This window comes from Sesamum indicum, linkage group LG1 (genome assembly GCF_026168435.1).
Source record: "Sesamum indicum cultivar Baizhima isolate 11 linkage group LG1, ASM2616843v1, whole genome shotgun sequence".
Lineage (NCBI taxonomy): Eukaryota > Viridiplantae > Streptophyta > Magnoliopsida > Lamiales > Pedaliaceae > Sesamum > Sesamum indicum.
Genome location: NC_142657.1, coordinates 20,905,826 through 20,925,179, shown reverse-complemented (window position 1 = coordinate 20,925,179; position 19,354 = coordinate 20,905,826). Strand labels below are relative to the sequence as shown.

Sequence of the window (19,354 nt, the reverse complement as noted above, 5' to 3'; positions counted from 1 at the left end):
TAGAAGTTTCAAAATTGAAATGTCAAGAAAGAGCATATGGATAATAAATGTTACCTGAATTCTATACCACAAATTTTTGGTAGCTACAGGTGGTGGAATTAACACAAACAAATTCAGCATAGCAATTTTCCTTATAACATTTATTCAGAAATAATCAAATATAATATAACCTACACCCTTCCTCTTTTAGGAACATCATCCTTTCACTTTGAACTAAATTTTATCATTTCCATTGGAACAACATAGGCAAAGTTCTGTCCCGCCTAACTTGGTTGCAAGCTAAGACTTCGTTGCCAACTTAGTAGACTGTTCAGCTTCAACAATTTTGCGTAGTCTTTCTTTAAGAACTTGAACTCTATCTTCAGTTCTACGAAGCTTTCTCCACCTGTAGGTCAACCACAGACCAAATCCTCCATATACAAGGATATATGAACCCCACACATATGGGTAGGTTTCTGCATGTTCTTTGATTTTGCGATACTGCTCTTCTATTTTCCCTGTCCACCCGGCAGCCACAGGGCTTCCTTCTTGATGGCCATCAGCAGCTTGCCCAATGTATTCTTCTTCTGGAGGGCTTGCCATTCTTTGTCCTGTCTCTCACTGATACATGAATAACAAATTATGATTCACATGTCTCATCACTAAGCAACAACCTTATAAAAATATTCAAATCGAATCAGTTAATATTTTCTTTACTTTTACATGGACACCAGAAAATTATCCAATTTGTATTGCAGGGAGGAGAATGAATGGGCGTACTATGTCCAATATGAATTCGATATTCACAAGATACTTCTGCCATAGGCGTCAATGCAGCAGCCTTTCCAGAATACAACTCAGTTCTTTCATAACCATACCATTCATTTCTATCAATAACCTTAAAAAATCTTGACACAAATCTAACATATACATGTTAAAACCAGACTATTGATTCCACAATACAGTAAATCAAATTAGATTCCAATGCAAAATGCAAATCAATTTTGTCCGTTCTATTCAGCTTACTCGTGCCAGGATATAAGAACGAGGGACCGAAGCTTATCATGCTGAAAATCTCAATCAAATGCGCGCATCATCAAAGTGAACTCAATCTACAATCTACTCATATATCCAGGCATATGGGAACAACAAGCAAGACCGACTCATATTTTAGAGTTCGAGTTCTGGAGAATCCAAACATCTTATGCTAGATTTGAACCTCTAATCCAACTACTCAAGGACTCGTCAACTCCAATGAGATGGATTTCCAAATGGAGATGAACGAGGAGAAACCAAGCATGAGAATTACATTTATTAGATAGATATACGAATCACCAGCCCAACGCACAAAGTGTGAAAACCCGAAACTTGACTGGAAAACCTAAGTTAATAAAAGCATCCCTGAAGCCCGTTGGCGTATGAAAGTTTATGATCTTCAACCTTGCGACCATTGGGTCAATAGCATCAGTGCCTTCTCAGACCATCCATCCCTCGAGTACCTCAGAGAGAGAGAGAGAGAGAGAATTGAGTACCTGGATGAAAGAATCTGTGATTGTAGAAAAAAGACAGTGAAGAATTTGACGAAGAAAGAGAGCAGAAGTGTTAAAACCCTAAAAGTAGGGATTTAGGGACGTTTTGGACCAACACCTAATGAAGTACGGTTCTCAACTTATTTCTCCTGCTTATCGTCTTAATATGTGGGTACAAGGCAAGAATGGAGCAAGGTTGACGACGCTGTACGAGCTTTCGACTACTCAGGAATAACCACTTCCTTCCATGTTCCACCAACTTTAATAAAACTGCAGTTGTAACTAATGTCCACATACGTATACCAAAATATTATAATTCGCGTGTCTGATTGTAAACCTGGTTGGCTACTGATGTCAATTGACAGCAATGTTGCTGACTGCTAAAGATGGAGACAAATTTCAGTAGTTATGTAAGGAATTCCAATCACTGAAAAGAAAGTCGGTGGTAGAGATATATCCCTTTAGATTCCAATGTTGTCTTATGCTATATATAACACATACATAAAGAATACCTACTCCCACCATCAGTTGTCTGAAACAACACTAAACAAGTAAGAGTCAAGGTTTTGATGTTAACCATCATTAGTTGTAAGAACACAACCAAGATGTCTGTTTGGTTAAGAAAAGGACCTGAAACTACCACCTGTATCAACAAAACACTCATAAACTAGCTTCTGTGCAGAAAAAATCAAGAAAGGAACACCTGAGTGGCTATTTACTTGATGGGAATCAGGGGGTAGAATAGCCATTTTCTTGCAATGGCGAATGATACATTTCACAACTTAAGATTGTGATAGTGGATGGGTAGTTACCTCTGCCTACTATACAGATAACTAAGATGGTGAATTGGGGACCAGCTAACCTTTCCTATATGAACAAATAATCTCAAAAAATGCGACCACCAGGAATCGTGACACCGCTACCTTCTTTTATACGTATAGTGTAGACATTCAGGCGAGGAGGAGGTCAGAACATTGGGATCCTCTCATCCAAGACCTTGTAATATGCAAACAAATAAAGGCTCTAGAGGTATGTACACACTCTAGCCATGAGAGAATTTATGGAAACTATTTAGTCGAAGCTTGACGAACGGCTCCATCTACCTCCCAAGTAATCCTCCACCGAGAGATTCTGCTCAGTGCTGCTATTAGAGGCAGAATCATCGTCCAAATTAAGCAACGCAAGATTGATGAAGGATTGGATGTTTGTTGCAGATTGTTCACCGTTGATAACGTTGAAGAGGTCTTCAGAAGTCTCAGTTTCCTGCCTAGCCCACTCCACAACTTCTGGATCCCCACGAAGGAGTTTTAGAACCTGTTTTGTGTAGAAGAGATGAAATAGTTTAATTAACTAGAGGAACACATCACTATTTTCAACAGAAAAATTAAGCTAATAAAATTGCTTACAAGGCTAGTTTCAGGACGAGATTGAGGTTCAAGTCTGATACACAAGGTTGCAGCTAAGACCATTTTCTCAAATTGATCCCAGTTACAAGCATTAACCAACTTTGGATCTTGCAGCTCTGAAATTTTACCCTCCTTCAAAATGTGTTTTGCCTGAAACAATGTAACAGTTTTAGCACTTTCCACGGAAAAGGAATTACTAAACATTAAATTTGGAATTGAGAAGCAAGATACTTACCCACATCACCAAGCTTTCCTGGCCATTTGGAAATCCATTATCAATTGGCTTTCTACCAGATAACAGCTCCAGGAGTACAACGCCAAATGCATAGACATCAATTTTTTCATTTAGTTTCCCGTGCATAAAGTACTCTGGGGCCAAGTAGCTGTGCAAAAACAAAACTGTTATGCAATGATTTGCCAATGACTATCGATGAAAGTGAGGATACAACACTAACCCGAATGTACCAGCAACATCTGAGGCACTCATATGATGCGAACAACTTGAAGCCCATGCAGCAAGACCAAAATCTGACAGCTGTAAGGCCCAAAATTAGCATTAGCACAGTTTATAGTACACAGAAGTCAGTCAATGATGAATAGTTGAATTACAAAATACCTGTGGCTCAAAATTGTCTGAAAGAAGGATATTTGAAGATTTTACATCTCTATGTATAATTGAGTCAGCTGTATTGTGCAAATGGTCCAGCGCCTCAACAACTCCCAAAGCAACCTTATATCTCTCTTCCCAACCAAACAAATTTTCAGACTTCTGTGTACCTAATTCAGAAGGTAGAGATCAAAAGACATGCCATTGAAAGTGATGCCAATGAAGGAATCCACATAAGAAGCAGGACGAACCATAATATACTCACCATGGAGATTCTCTTCCAGGCTTCCTCTGGATAAAAGGTTATAAACCAAAAGTAATTTGTCCTCCTCAAAACCAAAACCAAGTAAAGATATAATGTTTTTGTGATGCAAAGACGTAATAATTTCGATTTCAGAAACGAACTGCTTCAGTACATCCTCTGACGGTTTTAGAATTTTCACTGCTAATTCCCTGCCTCCTGGTAAACAGCCCCGATAAACTCGGCTGCTTCCACCCATTCCAATTAAATTTTCTGAAAATATTCAAGATTAGTGAATGAGACATTAAAAAAAAAGAGAAAAAAGGAGCTGAGAACTAATGGAGTGAAGACTTATATGAGAACAAACCAGGTAGGAAGTTATTTGTTGCTGACAAGAGATCCTGGTAGCTAAACAATTGGCATGTCGTAGAGTACTTCTCCCCAAGAGCCTTGAGTTCTTCCAGGAAAATGTTGGATGAATAAGTAGAATTAGTCTCAGCTGAGTACAGGACAATAGCACCATTCTCGGGGTCCAAATCTAAATGACAGTCATCCCTATCAGGTGTGGTAATCTGTTTCTGATCAGGATAAATAATTGCAAAGGATTGTCGACTCGGTAGTTTTAATATCCACTGAACCAATGATGATTTCTTAGGAGATGACGTTTCAGTTACTCTTCGCTTGTGTAGAAACACACTGCGCAATACTGCCCATCCTGACTTGGATTCGGGCAACTTTTGAGTTCTTAAGGGTACCAGAGCCATTGAAGTATCCTCACTTCCATTGCTTGATGATGATAAAACTCGGGCTGGTGGTAGACTTAACGGGCTTTTGGGCAATGTCTTCCTCCTTTTCATTCTCGATCCTGACACATCAAGACTTCCAAACAACGAGACTTTGGAAGCATTTGAGTCTCTTTGGAATAAAATCTTTCCATTATCAACACACATCACTGACACATTCTTTTGTAGATTCTTGGCACAATACTTGGCAACAGAGATCCTTGATCTAATTTTGTGATGGACTCCTGAAGCACCAAGAATTAAACTCGTTGCACCACATGATTTTGCCTCCTGGGTTAGGATCTTACGTACTGGAGATCCTTTACAGACCTTAAGCTTTAAATCCACCTGCATAAATTCGCTGATTTTATTAAGTCCACTAAATAGGACATAAAAATGCTCCCGAGCTAGAATAATAAACTTCTAGTTCCCTCATGCTTTGCACCAAAAAATAATGGAAGACAGACAAGAGGTGAAAAAAATCTCAAAAAGTCCAAACATCTAGAATTCTAGATCAGTTGGAACTTCGGACCTCTAGAAAATTTAGGAGTTCCAGTTGGTTGTAGATCCACAAGGTAAAACTGCCTCCACCACCACCAAATGAAAAGAATGAAATAAAAGATGAAGCAATAAAGGAAAAAACACAGTGGTGGCTCAAGTACTAAATGCATTGCCTTTAAGGAGCAGAAAAATGAAAGTAATTAAGATCAACGAGAAGTTCTGGAACGAGAAAGTAAAAGGGCGAAAAGGAAGAATTTGTTCAAACCAAAGACAAACATTTAAATTAAAGAAATTGTAGCAAAAAAAATTCTGGAAATAAGAAATTTTATGCACATCGAGATTCTAATGTTTTTCGAAGAAATCCAAATAAAAAAGAAATCATGTAATGCGTAATAGGAGAATATCATAAATACCTCTTTTAGGTTGCAGAAGCCTTCATAAGCAGCCAACACCGAATCAAAAGTCTTGACCAGCGCAAGCAGAGTCGATTTATCTGCTCCACAAAAGATCACAAAGAAGAACTAATCAGAATCTAAATAACAAACTCAGAATTTCAAATTGTCTAAGCAGTTGGAGATTTCAGATTGTCACTCTGTGACTGGTGTCTGGTGACACACTAATTTTGCATTTCCACACAAGAGAAAACAAAAAAGACCTCGAATTCCACACAACCCATAAAGTGAGAAGCAATAAAAACACTGCGGCCGCGCGCATAATTATCAGAGCTTGTGAGAGCGTGAAATTGCTCACCAGCGTTAGGATCGAGGATGTGTAGAGCAACCACACGATCCCCGCTCTGCGCCACCTTCACTAGCGCCCATGTCAGCAACTCTCTACTCCGCGAGTCCATCTTCATTCCAACCACCACCACCGCGCCTCCGTCATCCCCGACAGTAACGGCGGCCGCGGTGCTCTCTTCACCACTACCCTCCGCAACTCCAGTATCATCTGCTGCCAGTCTCATTCTCGCACAGATGACCGATCAACCAACAGAAGACGCCGTTTCCGCTGTGAAACACCACGCTCTCTCTCTCTCTCTCTCTTCTCTGTCTAAGTCTCTGTAAAGTGTTAAAGCAGAGGCATTACTTTCTCTCTCTAGGCCACTCATTCCCTTTTTGTGGGTTTGGTAAATATATAATAACGAACCTCCACACCAATATTATTTTTTTAAAAAAAAAGAATTTTACATTGATATTACGTAATTACGTTGGCTAGTTATTGGCTGTTCTCCGGACTTCCGGAGTTCAGTGTGATCTCGAATTCGAACCGTTGGGAGGCAGTGATGTCTCGTTTCCATTTGTGAAGATATTTCTTAAACTATTGTTTTTTCAAATGTTATATCTAATATACATATTTTGAATGTATTTAATGCAATTTATTCCAAACGAGTAGATTATATTTTTATAAAAAAAATAATAATTTATCCTCCTATATTAATTAAAATAAAGTAATTTGCCCACTATTTAGGGAAATAAATTGCTTCATTTTAAAAACTACAGGAGGATAAATTGTTGCATTTTCAAAAATACAAGAGGGTCAATTGCTAGTTTTTTTCGAAGTTGCTTGCATTTTTAATTCTTTTTAAAAAAGGTTTCCGCTATTATTATTATTTTTATAACAGGGTTTGCTACATTTTAACCCTTTTAAAAAATAATATCAAGAATAAATAAAAAAAATAAGCTTCTAAGTTTAAAACATGGAAAAAAAATTATGATCGAAATGAGTCGGAACGAAATAACTTTTATATTTTTTCTTTTTATGAATTTTACTTAAAAAGACAATTAATTTTTTTTGGGGGAAAAGAAAGGAAAGGAAATCAAATAAAAGTACAAAAAAAATAAAAAATCAAGAACTATAAGAATTAGTAAATGGTATTGGTTTCCTAAAGAGACATTGTTCAACTCTTTTTACTAAGTATGAAGTAAATTTGATGATGAAATTCATTGAAAAAGATGAGAAATAAAGGGAAAGGAGTGAAACATGAAAGTCAAATGATATTAATAAAATTTATGGTCATTAACATGTATCAATCGGTTAGGCAATTTACCAATTCAACTTTGAACAATAAAAATGACAATAATTGTATAGGTAGTATATGGTCCAAGACTTACTTAGGATGGTCTCATGTACCATTTAATGCTGTGCCTAACCCTAATTTTAATTTCATTCACTCTCTGACTCCTACGTATTTAAGTTGGAGCATTTATGTTTTATGTACTAACTATTTGGACATTAATCTTTATTGAATTTTTACACATAACAAACATTACCATGAAATATTCTCTCAATGCAAATAATTTAGGCACGATGATGAGACACGACACTTGGAGCGTTGCGGCACCACTGCTTGGTCCATACAAAATGTTCTTTCCCCAATGTTGATTGGACAATGCAGTTAATCCACCCAACTCAGATCGAATATAATTGAATCTGAATTAATTGTATAAAAAATATAATATATTTTATAGTGTGATTGGTGTATAGTTTAGAAAAAATGATCAATCGCATAATAAATGTATTGCTCTTTAATTGATTCGATTCAATCAAGTTTAATTTAAAAAAGAAAAAGAAAAAGAATTGTTCGCAAAACCTAAGTGGAAAAGCGTTTCAGGGAATGTTCTTTCCCAACAAACATTATCTGAATAATGCAGTTTATGTTGCATGTAGTCGAATATATGAATATGGATAGATTACGGTAAAATACGATAAAATAAACGAAGAGATCCTATTCAACTTTTAATTTTATTTTATTTAATTCTCTAAAGCATAGTTCATATTAACTAAAACACATTATGACAAGGTCATAAAGTGGGCAAAAGCAATTACCTAGAAGGATTATTAAGAAGCAAAAGTAGAGTAAAAAGCAATCCTAATCAATCACACCTATGATAAAAGTGATGTTCAAAAAGTAATGACAATGATGCCCTTTTCAAAGAATAATATAGTGGCAACCCCTAAAATATTTAAGGGGCATTTAAGTATATTTTTACTGAAAATAAGTTAAAACGAGTATTTGTGATTTATAACTTATACTGTTTGAACTAAGTTCTTTTAAGTCAAAAGCTATAAATTTCTCTCCACTGATTAACTTTTGCAGCTCTCTACTTAATAAAAATAATAAATACCCTGAAGTCAGTATACTGACCATTTCAGCTTTTGCCCATTTTTTTCGTTTCAAACGCTCTTAATTTTAGCGAAGAACTGAAGACCATGTTGAAGTATGCATAGAGGAGAAGTGATTCTTATTCTTGGCTATTTTCTCTACTCATTCCTTTGCCTTTCTTATGTAACTTTATTCTTTTGAGAGGAGTTGTTAGAAAGGTTTTTCACAAAGCATAAGTGACATAAAAGTAAGGCATCTTACTCTACTTAAACTTAATTTCTCTTTCTCTTTTTTCATAGTTTGTGCACTCAAACTTGTATTATGATTATTATGTGAGATATCTCACTTCACACTTTTTGCATGTATTGAGGAGATTTCAATTTTTTTTTAAATTAATTAAAAAGTTGTCCTCAGTAAAATATTACAATTGTTAAACTCCGTAGTCTTATTTTATCCAAACATTTCAATGGCTTCTTTTTATATAAGAATTAACGTCTCATAATCTCAAAAAATATTTTTAAATATATGACCTTTTAAGATTTTATAAATAAGTTCCGCCAAACGCCCACTTAAGATTGAATAAGACATTTTCTTTGAATAATTTTGCAAATATGAAAATAACCTTAAAAAATTAATGAAAATATGATCACAATAATCTTCGTATATATTGTGTAAGAACAAAAATCAAAATCGAGGGACGACTTGTTCCGAAGAGCTCTTTATAAGATCGATCACTTAGACATATACTATGTGGTTTTTTAACGATTAATTTTTTGAGACATAAGAACCAGATATAAATGTTTCAAAAATTACATGTTTATAAAATATGTTTTTATTATTTTGAAAAAATTAAAAATTAAAGTCGAAAACCACCCAAACAAGCCTAACCATATATGTCATTTGTGCTCTGAAATCTCGGGCTCCAAGATTTACTAATCAAGCTTCGTTTCTTTTAATTAATTAATTAATTAAATATAGCAAAAAATATGAATTATACACACAAACCCAATATATATTTTCATGAATTAAAAATTGGAAAAAAAAAAGAAAAAAGAAAGGAATAAAGGAACATGGGACCCATGAAATCCTTCTGAATTGAGCATTGATTTGGAGTTGCATGAGGATAATGGGTCCCATTGATGGCATGGGCCACGTAATGGTCGGTTTCCTAGTGAACCATTTTCCCACCACATCCACATGCTTCTCCACAATATTCCTTATTATGATAAAAATAAATAATTCTAAAAGGGCATATTTAAAGTAGGAGAAAGAAAAAAATATTATTTAAAAATAAATAATTATTTTAAAAAATATTTTTTACTACTTTTAGATAAATAGATGGAAAAATGTGGAAGTTAATGAGTTAAAAAGAAAAAGAAAACAAAAGCAGATCAAAAATAAAAAAGACATCAGAAAAGTGATTTCGTTCAATATATAGTATAATATGATTCAGAACAAAAAACTGGTCCACCAATAACTATTCATATCTTCAGAACAAAAAACTAAATTTAAATGTATGAAAAATTATAAATAAGTTAACCATGCGACACAAGATTTGCGTCGTCCGCAAAGCACTCCTATCTCTGTAATTGTTTAAAGTCGATTTTTATTGGGACGGTTTCGTAATTTGGCAGTGTTTGGATTCTGATAAGTCAAAAGCTGGAAGTCTAAGATGGTGGTGTGGAACATCCAAGAGGATAGGACACCAGATCCACGCTCTCTTCAGTATAATGCTTGAAGTGTGTGGTTTGATGATAGAACCTCAAACGGCCTTAGATTTCGATTCGAGAGGAATTACAGGGTGATCTACCTATGCGTGCATCATCTTTCCATTTAAGAAAAATTGAACCCCGTACGATTATTATCGTGAGGGGCTACAGTTTATCACGAAATTCCATTGATTCGGTCACTTTCTGAACGTTTTCTTAAATTTTTTTTGTTTTTCAACAGACTTTAATTAATTTTTTCATTTTGAGGGTATCGGACTAGTCGTCAAATTTATTACTTCTGCTCCATCACCACTACTTATATTTGGTAGCTTGTAAAAACTTACAAAAACTATAATATTATCTTAATTCTTAAATTTAAATGTAATGTTAGGACAAACCCCACACTCGAACAGAAAGAAAGAAAATGATTATGGCACCAGCCAATGTGCACAAGACAACATATTACCTTAGCAATAATAAAAAAAAGATGGAGGAAAAACAGTTGCTATTTTTGAGTTTTGACTATTCGACCACATTCACGTTATACGTCACTTAGCAAACAAACCCCATGTGTGGTGTGTCGTTTTGTTCGCTGTTTTTCCTCCTCTTTAATTTTTTGCAGCATGTGCAATTGCTAGTAGGGGACTGAGCAGACCACCTTAATCTTGGGGGTGGGAATTAAAACGACAAGAAGGGGACTCTCTGAGTTTAAGACACACACATCTTTGATTATGAAATATCAAATAAATATGAAGAAAGAAAATATCCTTAGGCTTGATTGATATTTTATTTTTCAATGTTTAAATCAGTTTGAAATTGGATGAAAGTATTAACTATTGGTTGTGAAAATAATATCTAAGCCGCTTGGCGTGATCTTCAATTTGGAGTTGTCAGGTAATTGTCGAATCGGATGTCAGGTCGTCAAGTCAGATTACCCAACCCGAGAATGGATAACGCGAGTCTTTGTTTATGAGTGACGTTTTTATTTTTTAAGGGTATTTGATTATTTTATCAATAAATATAACGTATCCGCATCATTACTTGTAAATTGTAATTATATATATGAGAAATACGCTTTTCCCCATGAAATAGAATCTTTTAACTTATCCAATTAACAAAAAGTAGAAAACAAAAGTTTGTAATAATTGCACGATTTTAGCACTACGGGAGTTCATGTCAAGTCATGTTACTGTATTTTATCGTCCTTTACGAGTTCATGGTCTGATAATGTGCAGTTAAGCTTCACGACAGCTAATTCAGTGTAATTTTTCTAAGTGCTTGTGGGCCAAAGGAAGCCCACAGGCGGACATGAAAAGGGCCTTAAGTGTCTCGACCCATTGAATTTAGCCATCGAAAGCCCAATAAATCTTGGCCCAAACTCAAACGTTCGATTATTATGAGAGCTTAAAATTGATTGATTTTATTAGTATTTGGTGATTTATTTAATTATTCCGTGGCATATTAATACATCTAATAATATGATTATTCATTTTCATCTAAAAAGAATGCCACATTTTCAACGAAATAATCACAACTATTCAATGTAATATAATCAGTACACATACAATAAACAAAATAAAAACATTAAAAATTCAAAATTTCAAAACCTCGTACAAAGCATTCAAATCGACATTTAATTTATCTTTCCACGAAAAACACTATTACTTTAAACCCAATCCCGTAGAAACGTATAGATAACATTTCTCCACCCATAAGTTTAATTGCAAGAGTATTGATGCAAAAATTGGCAATGTTGATTCTTTCCGCATTGCCTATAGATAGAGGCATGCATGTGCAGATCTTTGAGGCCATTAGGGAGAAGACATGGCCCTTCTCAGCAACCGTACTGGGGTGGTGCTGATCCTTCTTATAATAGTCATTGATGTTCGCTCGGCCTTCGGCCAGTACCCTCCTCCTCCGTCGTTGGCCTTTAAACAGCAATGGATCGACATGGTCGATTTTCTTAAGCAATGCTCGATGTATATGAACAAGTACACGCCTAGGTTCTGGAAACCTAGCACAAACTGCTGCACGAGTGCTCGAAAGGTGGACATTTCACTCTTCTGCATGATTTTGTGGGTACCGGATATAGCAAGGATATTTAGGCCTGAAAAGGTGGTGAATATGGCAAGGCATTGCGGAATACCGATCCGTGGTACAAGATGTGGAAGTAAGTCTTCAAGTTTCTTCATACTCAGTGCATTTGAATTGATGAATTTAAAAATTAAAAATTTAAATTTAGGGTTTCTAAATGCAGGTTACAAGATCCGGCCGCCAGCACAACATCAATCAACAATTCCAATTCATCGCGGAATTAATTATACGACAAATTTATATTAAATTTAAATAAATATTGCAACAAAGTTAATTTTATATCCTCGAAACAAATTAGTTATGTTCATAATTTGTTTCATGCTGGTCGTCAAATGATCAAATCTTTTGAAATTATCAGTGTAATAAGGAAAATTAGTATTGATTATCTATTTAATTGATTCTTTTAAACGCATATTACATATCAGCAAAATTAAAATAATAATAATAATGAATACTTAGACATCGCATTCTTGCTATTTATATTTATACTAGTTACGATAATTTTTATTTTTTTTTAAATAGAACATCTGATTCAATTTCTGTCAAAAAAAATAACAATTTCAATTGAAAAAAGCCACATAATATATGAACCCTTTTTTTTCCGTAAAATTGAACCAAATATACTATTTTATCTAAATAACTATTCTAAATTGCAAAATTAAAATCAAAATGAACCAAAAGTGCCATTCCTAAAGTACCCCTCAGACCTTACAACAAAAAAGGACCTGCACGTGAGAAGCTGGTGAATATAATTAGGTATACTTAAAAAGCTCTCATGTGAAATAAAATAAAATAAAATAAAAGAAATAGCATATTTTATGAGAAAGTTGGTGAGAAGGGCCGACCAAAGTCAATAGTATAATGTACGGTATATTTTTACATAAATGTTTTGAAATTGAAGTTTGTACAATATTTGTGGTCCAGTGAACCAAACTTGAAGCTATGGATTACTTCACTGCCCTTCATCCATCTCTACCATCATGTATCAATTGAGTAAATTAGCATTTTCCTCTTTCTTTTTTTTTTTAAATTTTAATTATATAAATTTATTATCATATGACATGCTACACACACACATATATATATATATAGTCTTCTTAATTAAAATCATGCATAAAATTATTTAAATTATACTCCCGATTCTTGAAAAGTTAGGCGTGCTGTTTATTTTGACAAATTAAAAAAAAAAGGGAATTATGAGTTTGAATAATATTAGTATTATCTGAACTTGTATCAATATTATTGTCCTTGAATTATTTAATATCAAGACTAGAGACATATATACTTTAATAATTCTAAAACTTTATAAAGTATAAGTTTAATTATGGTAGAGAAATTGATCATTTTTAAATAAAGGAGATTATGTTCTGATTTTTTATACGATTCATATACAATATAAATACGTAGTAATAATAATAATAATAAAATTGAACAATTATTAGGTAAAGTTGATGAATTATTAAGAATATTTATTGTTATATATTTGCTTTAATTAGGGTCACTTTACATCTAATTGTCGTATTAAACAACGTAGTAGGTATTTTTCAAATTATGTGTGTATTTAACTTATATGTGGCACGTTATTTATGCTTTCAATTATGAATATACATAAATAAAGAAAATAAAAATAGGACAATTTATATGTGCATATGTAGTATTTGTTACTTGAAATTTCTTAACTTATAATTATTTATTCATTTTCATTGTTACTTGATATATATTTGATTTCCTCATCGGAAGACGAGCGAAAATTTGAAATTTTATTATCTAAAATTAGATTTTACGACATCAATCTATCACATTTAATGTTATTGCACTTATTATGTGATCAATTAAATATTTTTCAGAATATAAATCAATTTTATAAAAAAATATAATACACTTAATTATATAATTAATTTAAATCGATTGGAATTGAAATTTTTCCTATGACTTTAGGGAAATGGTTTGCCCTAGTCGCGGCCAATGTGGTAGGCTTGCCGGTGCATGCCGTGCACCTCAATTGGTCATTTACTACAGAGGAGCACCGAGCTAATTGACCAGAATTTTTTGTTACGTTAATGTGTGGTTGATATATTTATTTTGTAAGTATAAAAATATACATGAAAAATGTTAAATGGTGAAAAAAAATTATAATTTATGTAACGTTTTTTTTATTAACATCGGTATTTTCAATTCAAATTCTAATTGAATGTGGTCAATGTGTAAAAGGTCAATTTTGGAGGGGTATAAGTATAATGTTGAAACTTTTTCAGGTAAACTTGTAATTTAGTATTTTAAAAAATGATTTAAGTGTAATTAACTCTTTATTAAAATATTGAATTTATATATACTTTTTTATGCTTTCCAGCAAAGAGAAGAATTTAGAAGGCAGATGGGTCCCCCAAAATACCCTTTAGTTGAGTTGGGTTGGGTAGTCTTTGTTCTTGTCAAAGTAGCCGTTGCGCCACCCCCACACCCCCACCCCGCCCTCCGTTTACAACTGTTTACCATAGTTTATATACCAAAATCTTTCCTTCTTGCAAGAAATCCGTGAAATTCGACTTTCTTTTCTTCTCCCTCTTTCAACTCCGCTCCTCTCTCTCTCTCTCTCTGTTTATATACATATATACACACTAACAGATACATAGAACGATTTCAATAGTTCTTTGATTCTTTTGATTTCAATAGATACCTCTCTCCTTCCATATACACACCCAATTCTTGATTAAACCTCTTTTTCCCCACAGAAATTAAACAAGAACGCCCTCAAACTCATTACTACGTCCAAGAAATGCTTCACACTGTGTATCCTCTCGCCCAAGCTGCCACCCTATCCACTCCATTGCTGTCTGCAAGTTCAACCACAAGCAGCAGCAGAAGCAGTAGCGATACAGATGAAAGCCCCGCAACTTCTTTTAGATATGACTTTCAAGATCTCAATTTCAAGATTTCAAGCCTCCCCATTTCTTGTTCCCAATCTTACAAATCGTTGGCGGTTCTCTCCGGCCACATTGGGTCGGTTTCTTGCTTGGCGTTGTGTGGAGAATTCATTCTCAGCGCTTCGCAGGGCAAGGACATCATCGTGTGGCAGCAGCCGGATTTGAGGCAGTTCACGAAGTTCGGGCAAGGGGATGGCTCCGTAAAGGCCCTTGTCTCAGCCGGAAACAAGGTGTTCACAGCCCATCAAGACAGTAGAATCAGAGTGTGGAAGGTCTCAAGAAGCTCTGAGAATGTCTTCAAGCTCGTCGACACTCTTCCTACAACCAAGGACTACTTGGGGAAGTTCATGAAACAGAGCAACTACGTGCAAACCAGGCGGCACCACAAGCGTCTGTGGATCGAACACGCCGATAGCATCTCATGTCTCGCCGTCTCCGACGGGTTGATATACTCCGGTTCTTGGGATAAGACCCTCAAAGTGTGGAGAACCTCGGATTTCAAGTGCTTGGAGTCGATAAAGGCCCACGACGACGCGATAAACGGCCTTGTCTCGAGCAACGGAATCGTGTACTCGGCCTCCGCCGACGGGAGGATCAAGGCGTGGGCGAGGGACGACGCCACGAGCAAAACGCATTCGCTCAAGGGAATCTTGGAAGGTCACAAGGACATTTCGTTGAACTCCGTGGTGGTGACCCAAGACGGAAGCTTCGTCTACGGAGGCGGCTCCGACGGCTATGTGATGGGGTGGCAGGGGAACAAGGATTTCGATAGCTGGAAGGCGATTTGCGAGGTGAAAGCGCATAAAATGGCGGTGTTGTGCATGTGCCTAATGGGGGAGTACTTGTGCAGTGGATCGGCAGATAGAAGCATTTGTGTTTGGAAGAGAGAAAACAACGGAGGGCTGTTGAGGCATATGGTGATCAAAGGGCACGAGGGGCCGGTGAAGTGTTTGCAGGCGTCGCCGGTGAGAGTTGGCGGCGGATTCATGCTGTATAGTGGAAGCCTTGACAAGAGTCTCAGAGTTTGGTGGGTTCCCAATTACTCTCACGATGCAGCAAGAATTACATCTTCAGTCGAGAAAAATTCGGCAGTTTGGCAGGGAAAGTAGTAGAAGTAGTTACTGTGGTTGAACTAGCAGTACTGGTTTCCTCTTTTTTCAGTGTCTGCAGTGCTGTTTTAGTACTGGTTTTTGGCTTCAGGATTGTGCATATTTACCTTAACAAGATTGAGCGATTGTTTTGTACTTTTTGATTAAGTCTTAGGTACTGTTTTGTTCTTTTTGTTTTGGTACTTTGTCATACATGTTTTTTTGTTTTTTTGCTTCAAGCTGTAAATTAGATCAGTGACAGGAGTTGGATTTCAATTTCTAAAAAAGGGTTCCTCGCTTCCTTGTTTTGGTTTCCGATTGAAGTGAACAGAGCAGTGTCAGACAAAGGACCAGAAAATATGGAAGTTTGCTAACTACTACTAATCATTTAGCACCTCAATCATAGGCAGATGTGTTTCAGTACCTCCAATGTTGTTATGTCCTTAACAGATTGTCTGCTGCAGGGATTAAGGAATCTCTCCTCCATAATACCATGCCTTTTTATTTTTTTATTTTTTTTGGTTTATATCAGCACTTGGTCAATTTGTCCTCTTGCACCGGCCAATGGTTTTTAAGTATTGATGAATATTTTGGAATCAAGAAAGATCAATTCAAATACATTTAGTTGGATATATATTGACTTATACTTTGTAGGGTATATTACACTCACCTACTTTTTCGTTTTTTAAAAAATTATAAATACCAACAAAACTTAACACAAACGTTGGTCGATCCATTAGCAGCTTCTTTTCGACTATTTCTGATATATGTGGTCGGCTTCAATTCTCAGTTTGGTTTTGTTTGATTGATTGATTGATATACAAGTCAAAGGACCACATATATACACAAGACCCCAACTGTTTAGAATTAACGTGCAAATTAACCCTTCTCAGGAAAGGAAAGAATAAACATTGCAAGAAGCAACCTTGCTCAAAGCGGACATGGGTTGGTTTCAATTATTTCTACCTTAATTATACTAATGCATAAAGAAATATATATATATATATATATGTCTCTTTTCTATTCACTTTTTTTAAATTATTATAAAAACGTACTACTTTTGACTGCAGAAACCAATTCTTCCTTGGTTAGGACAAAAGGAGAGCGTTGAACAGAAATTAAGGAATTAAGCATGTTGTCCATGATTTCAACAGACAACAACTGATGAATTATATATATAAACTTGCAACGAATCAATGTTCCTTTTCTACACTGCTTTTAGATTTTTATAAGTCTTAAAGGACCATCTGGGAAGTTTTGAGGAACCAGACATGATAGTACGTACTCCTTTTTTCTTGCAAAATATATATATATAGTTCTGTAGGATCCGGTTACCAATTAAAAGATGGAAGTTTGAAAGGAAGTTTCTTACACAGCTTTTGACATGTTAGAAATTTCTCACTGATCTGCTTAATTAGATATGTTGAAATGTTACCGTTTATATTTGACTCCGCTCGTCTAAAAATTTATATTTATAGCCACCCATTTAAACTGTAAGAGAGGAGAATTATTTCATACCGGCCCCTCATGCACGTACGGTACGGTCGGCTGTGTTCTTTATATATTCACTGTGTTTATTGCTTTCCTTTGTGTAAAGTAATTAAAGATGCAGCACTGGATTTGAATGTTAGTTGGATTTGCAATATTTGCTCCCATTTTGCACACATACATCACATTCCATTTCCATTCCACAACTTTGGTATTTGTTTGTTTGTACTCTCAGGCGATCCGACCTGTTTCCCATTTCCGATGATTGCTGATATTATAACAAAACAGAAAAGAGCTTCAATCTGTGTAAAGAAGATTAATACAAAAGTTGCAGAAACGGACATAATTGATATATTTTAGTGTGTCTTTTGGAAGATCGCGAATCGTAGGCCGAAAATGTGTTCATGGGAACTTCTATCTGATATCTTACCTAGAAAACTAATCAGATTGTGTAAGATTTTTGTTTCTTAAATTTTGTACTTGGATATCATAAATTAATGAAGCAGGATTTTACTGTTATGATCATCTATTACAATTGTGTCTTGTACATGAAATATCTTTGCCATAGTTGATACTGCATGCCCTTTTCATGATATCCACTGTCCACATAAGCATATATATTTGCAAGGATTTTTTACAATAATTTTGTTGTTCCAAAAAGCAACATCAAGCATTTCTTGGTCTGACTATAAAAAATAATGACTATGGGCTGCAATTTTAATAGTTGTGAATTAAAAATTATAGTAAATAATTTTTTATTGATTATGTTAAATAAAATAGATAAAAAAATATAGATTTTCCACCAAGAAAAAGTAAGAGAAATGACAAATTTAAGCCTATTATAAGGGGGACATGAGGCTCTGATAACAAGTTGTCAGTGCAAGCCTTGTGTAGCAGAGCAGAGGTATGGGATGAAATGCTAGTGTGGTAGATGAGGGTGCGTTAGGGGAGACGACACGCTTCAAGAACCAAGGAGCATAGACATCCGCTATGTGTGTGAAAGACAACTTGTTCGGAGCTTGCAGATACCATGGTTAACAACCGTTACATGATCGTGGTCAAATATAGCATTTACCCTGAAAGAAAACATAAGCCTCATTTACAACTCCTAATTGGGCTGTATATCAGAACCTGTTGGGCGTATGATTCTTTACTTCAAAGCTTTCTGGCCCATTCCATATATTAAATAATGAGAAGCCCACCACTGGGACAGTTTTGTCCCGGGAAGCCCATATGAGTGATAAAATGCATTATGACTGTTTTGACCTTAAAATTGGAATTGCAGACTCTTTTTGTTTCTGTATTTGCTTAAGGATATATTTGGTAATTGATAATATTGTCCACTTTCTTGTCTATGTCATTCACTTTAATACATATAAGTAACCACAATATAATAAATATTATTTAATGTCAACGAAAAAATATGAAAATTTGTTAAGTTTTTAAACTATTTTTGAAAATGTCTGTTGCCATATAATTTTTGTGCCAATAAAATTTATTACAAATAAAAAAAATTAATTAAGATTGTATTTGGATTGAATGATTTAAAATTATAAATTTTAAATTCTTAGTAAAAGATTATTTGAATTTATATGGATATTATAAATTTGAATGATTACAAATTATTTAATTCTAATTTTGAACTGTATTTTTGTTGAATATGAATGAATTTGAGTCATTTGAAAAAAAAAGGCAAAATACATCTTTTATCATAATAAATAAAAAAGTAATTATTAGTATATTCAATATGTATGTATAAATTTAAATTTTTATAATACAAATTCGAGGATAAAATATATAATTGAATGAAATAATATTAAATATACATTTAAAACAAGAATATCAAGAGAATTAATTGATTAAATAAATGAATATCTTGTGAATAGATAAATATGTTTAAGGCTAT

At 34.6% G+C, this 19,354-nt stretch overlaps 3 protein-coding genes across 4 annotated transcripts; 1 reads left to right on the top strand and 2 right to left on the bottom strand.

The window, feature by feature from the left end:
* Positions 1–37: 37 nt before the first annotated feature.
* On the bottom strand, positions 38–582 carry LOC148789520 (uncharacterized). Its single transcript, XM_088882490.1, has one exon. It carries the CDS (start codon positions 580–582, stop codon positions 280–282), a length of 303 nt encoding a protein of 100 aa, XP_088738616.1. The 3' UTR covers positions 38–279.
* Positions 461–6,171, bottom strand: LOC105169506 (protein kinase STUNTED). Of its 2 annotated transcripts, XM_088882483.1 has the most exons (10): positions 5,796–6,171; positions 5,459–5,538; positions 4,130–4,892; positions 3,787–4,035; positions 3,531–3,691; positions 3,370–3,449; positions 3,150–3,297; positions 2,915–3,064; positions 2,612–2,822; positions 461–600 (listed from the first exon to the last, which is right to left on the bottom strand). In XM_088882483.1, the coding sequence occupies exons 1-10, from the start codon at positions 6,007–6,009 to the stop codon at positions 539–541; spliced, it is 2,118 nt and encodes a 705-aa protein (XP_088738609.1). In that variant the 5' UTR covers positions 6,010–6,171; the 3' UTR covers positions 461–538. The 2 variants fall into 2 exon arrangements, with proteins under 2 accessions (XP_088738609.1, XP_088738612.1); XM_088882486.1 differs by lacking the exon at positions 461–600 and having other exon boundaries at positions 2,246–2,822.
* An 8,294-nt stretch (positions 6,172–14,465) lies between these two features.
* LOC105169497 (protein JINGUBANG-like) lies at positions 14,466–16,273 on the top strand. The gene has a single exon (XM_011089899.3). The coding sequence runs from the start codon at positions 14,725–14,727 to the stop codon at positions 15,979–15,981; it is 1,257 nt and encodes a 418-aa protein (XP_011088201.1). The 5' UTR covers positions 14,466–14,724; the 3' UTR covers positions 15,982–16,273.
* The last annotated feature ends 3,081 nt before the right edge of the window (positions 16,274–19,354 follow it).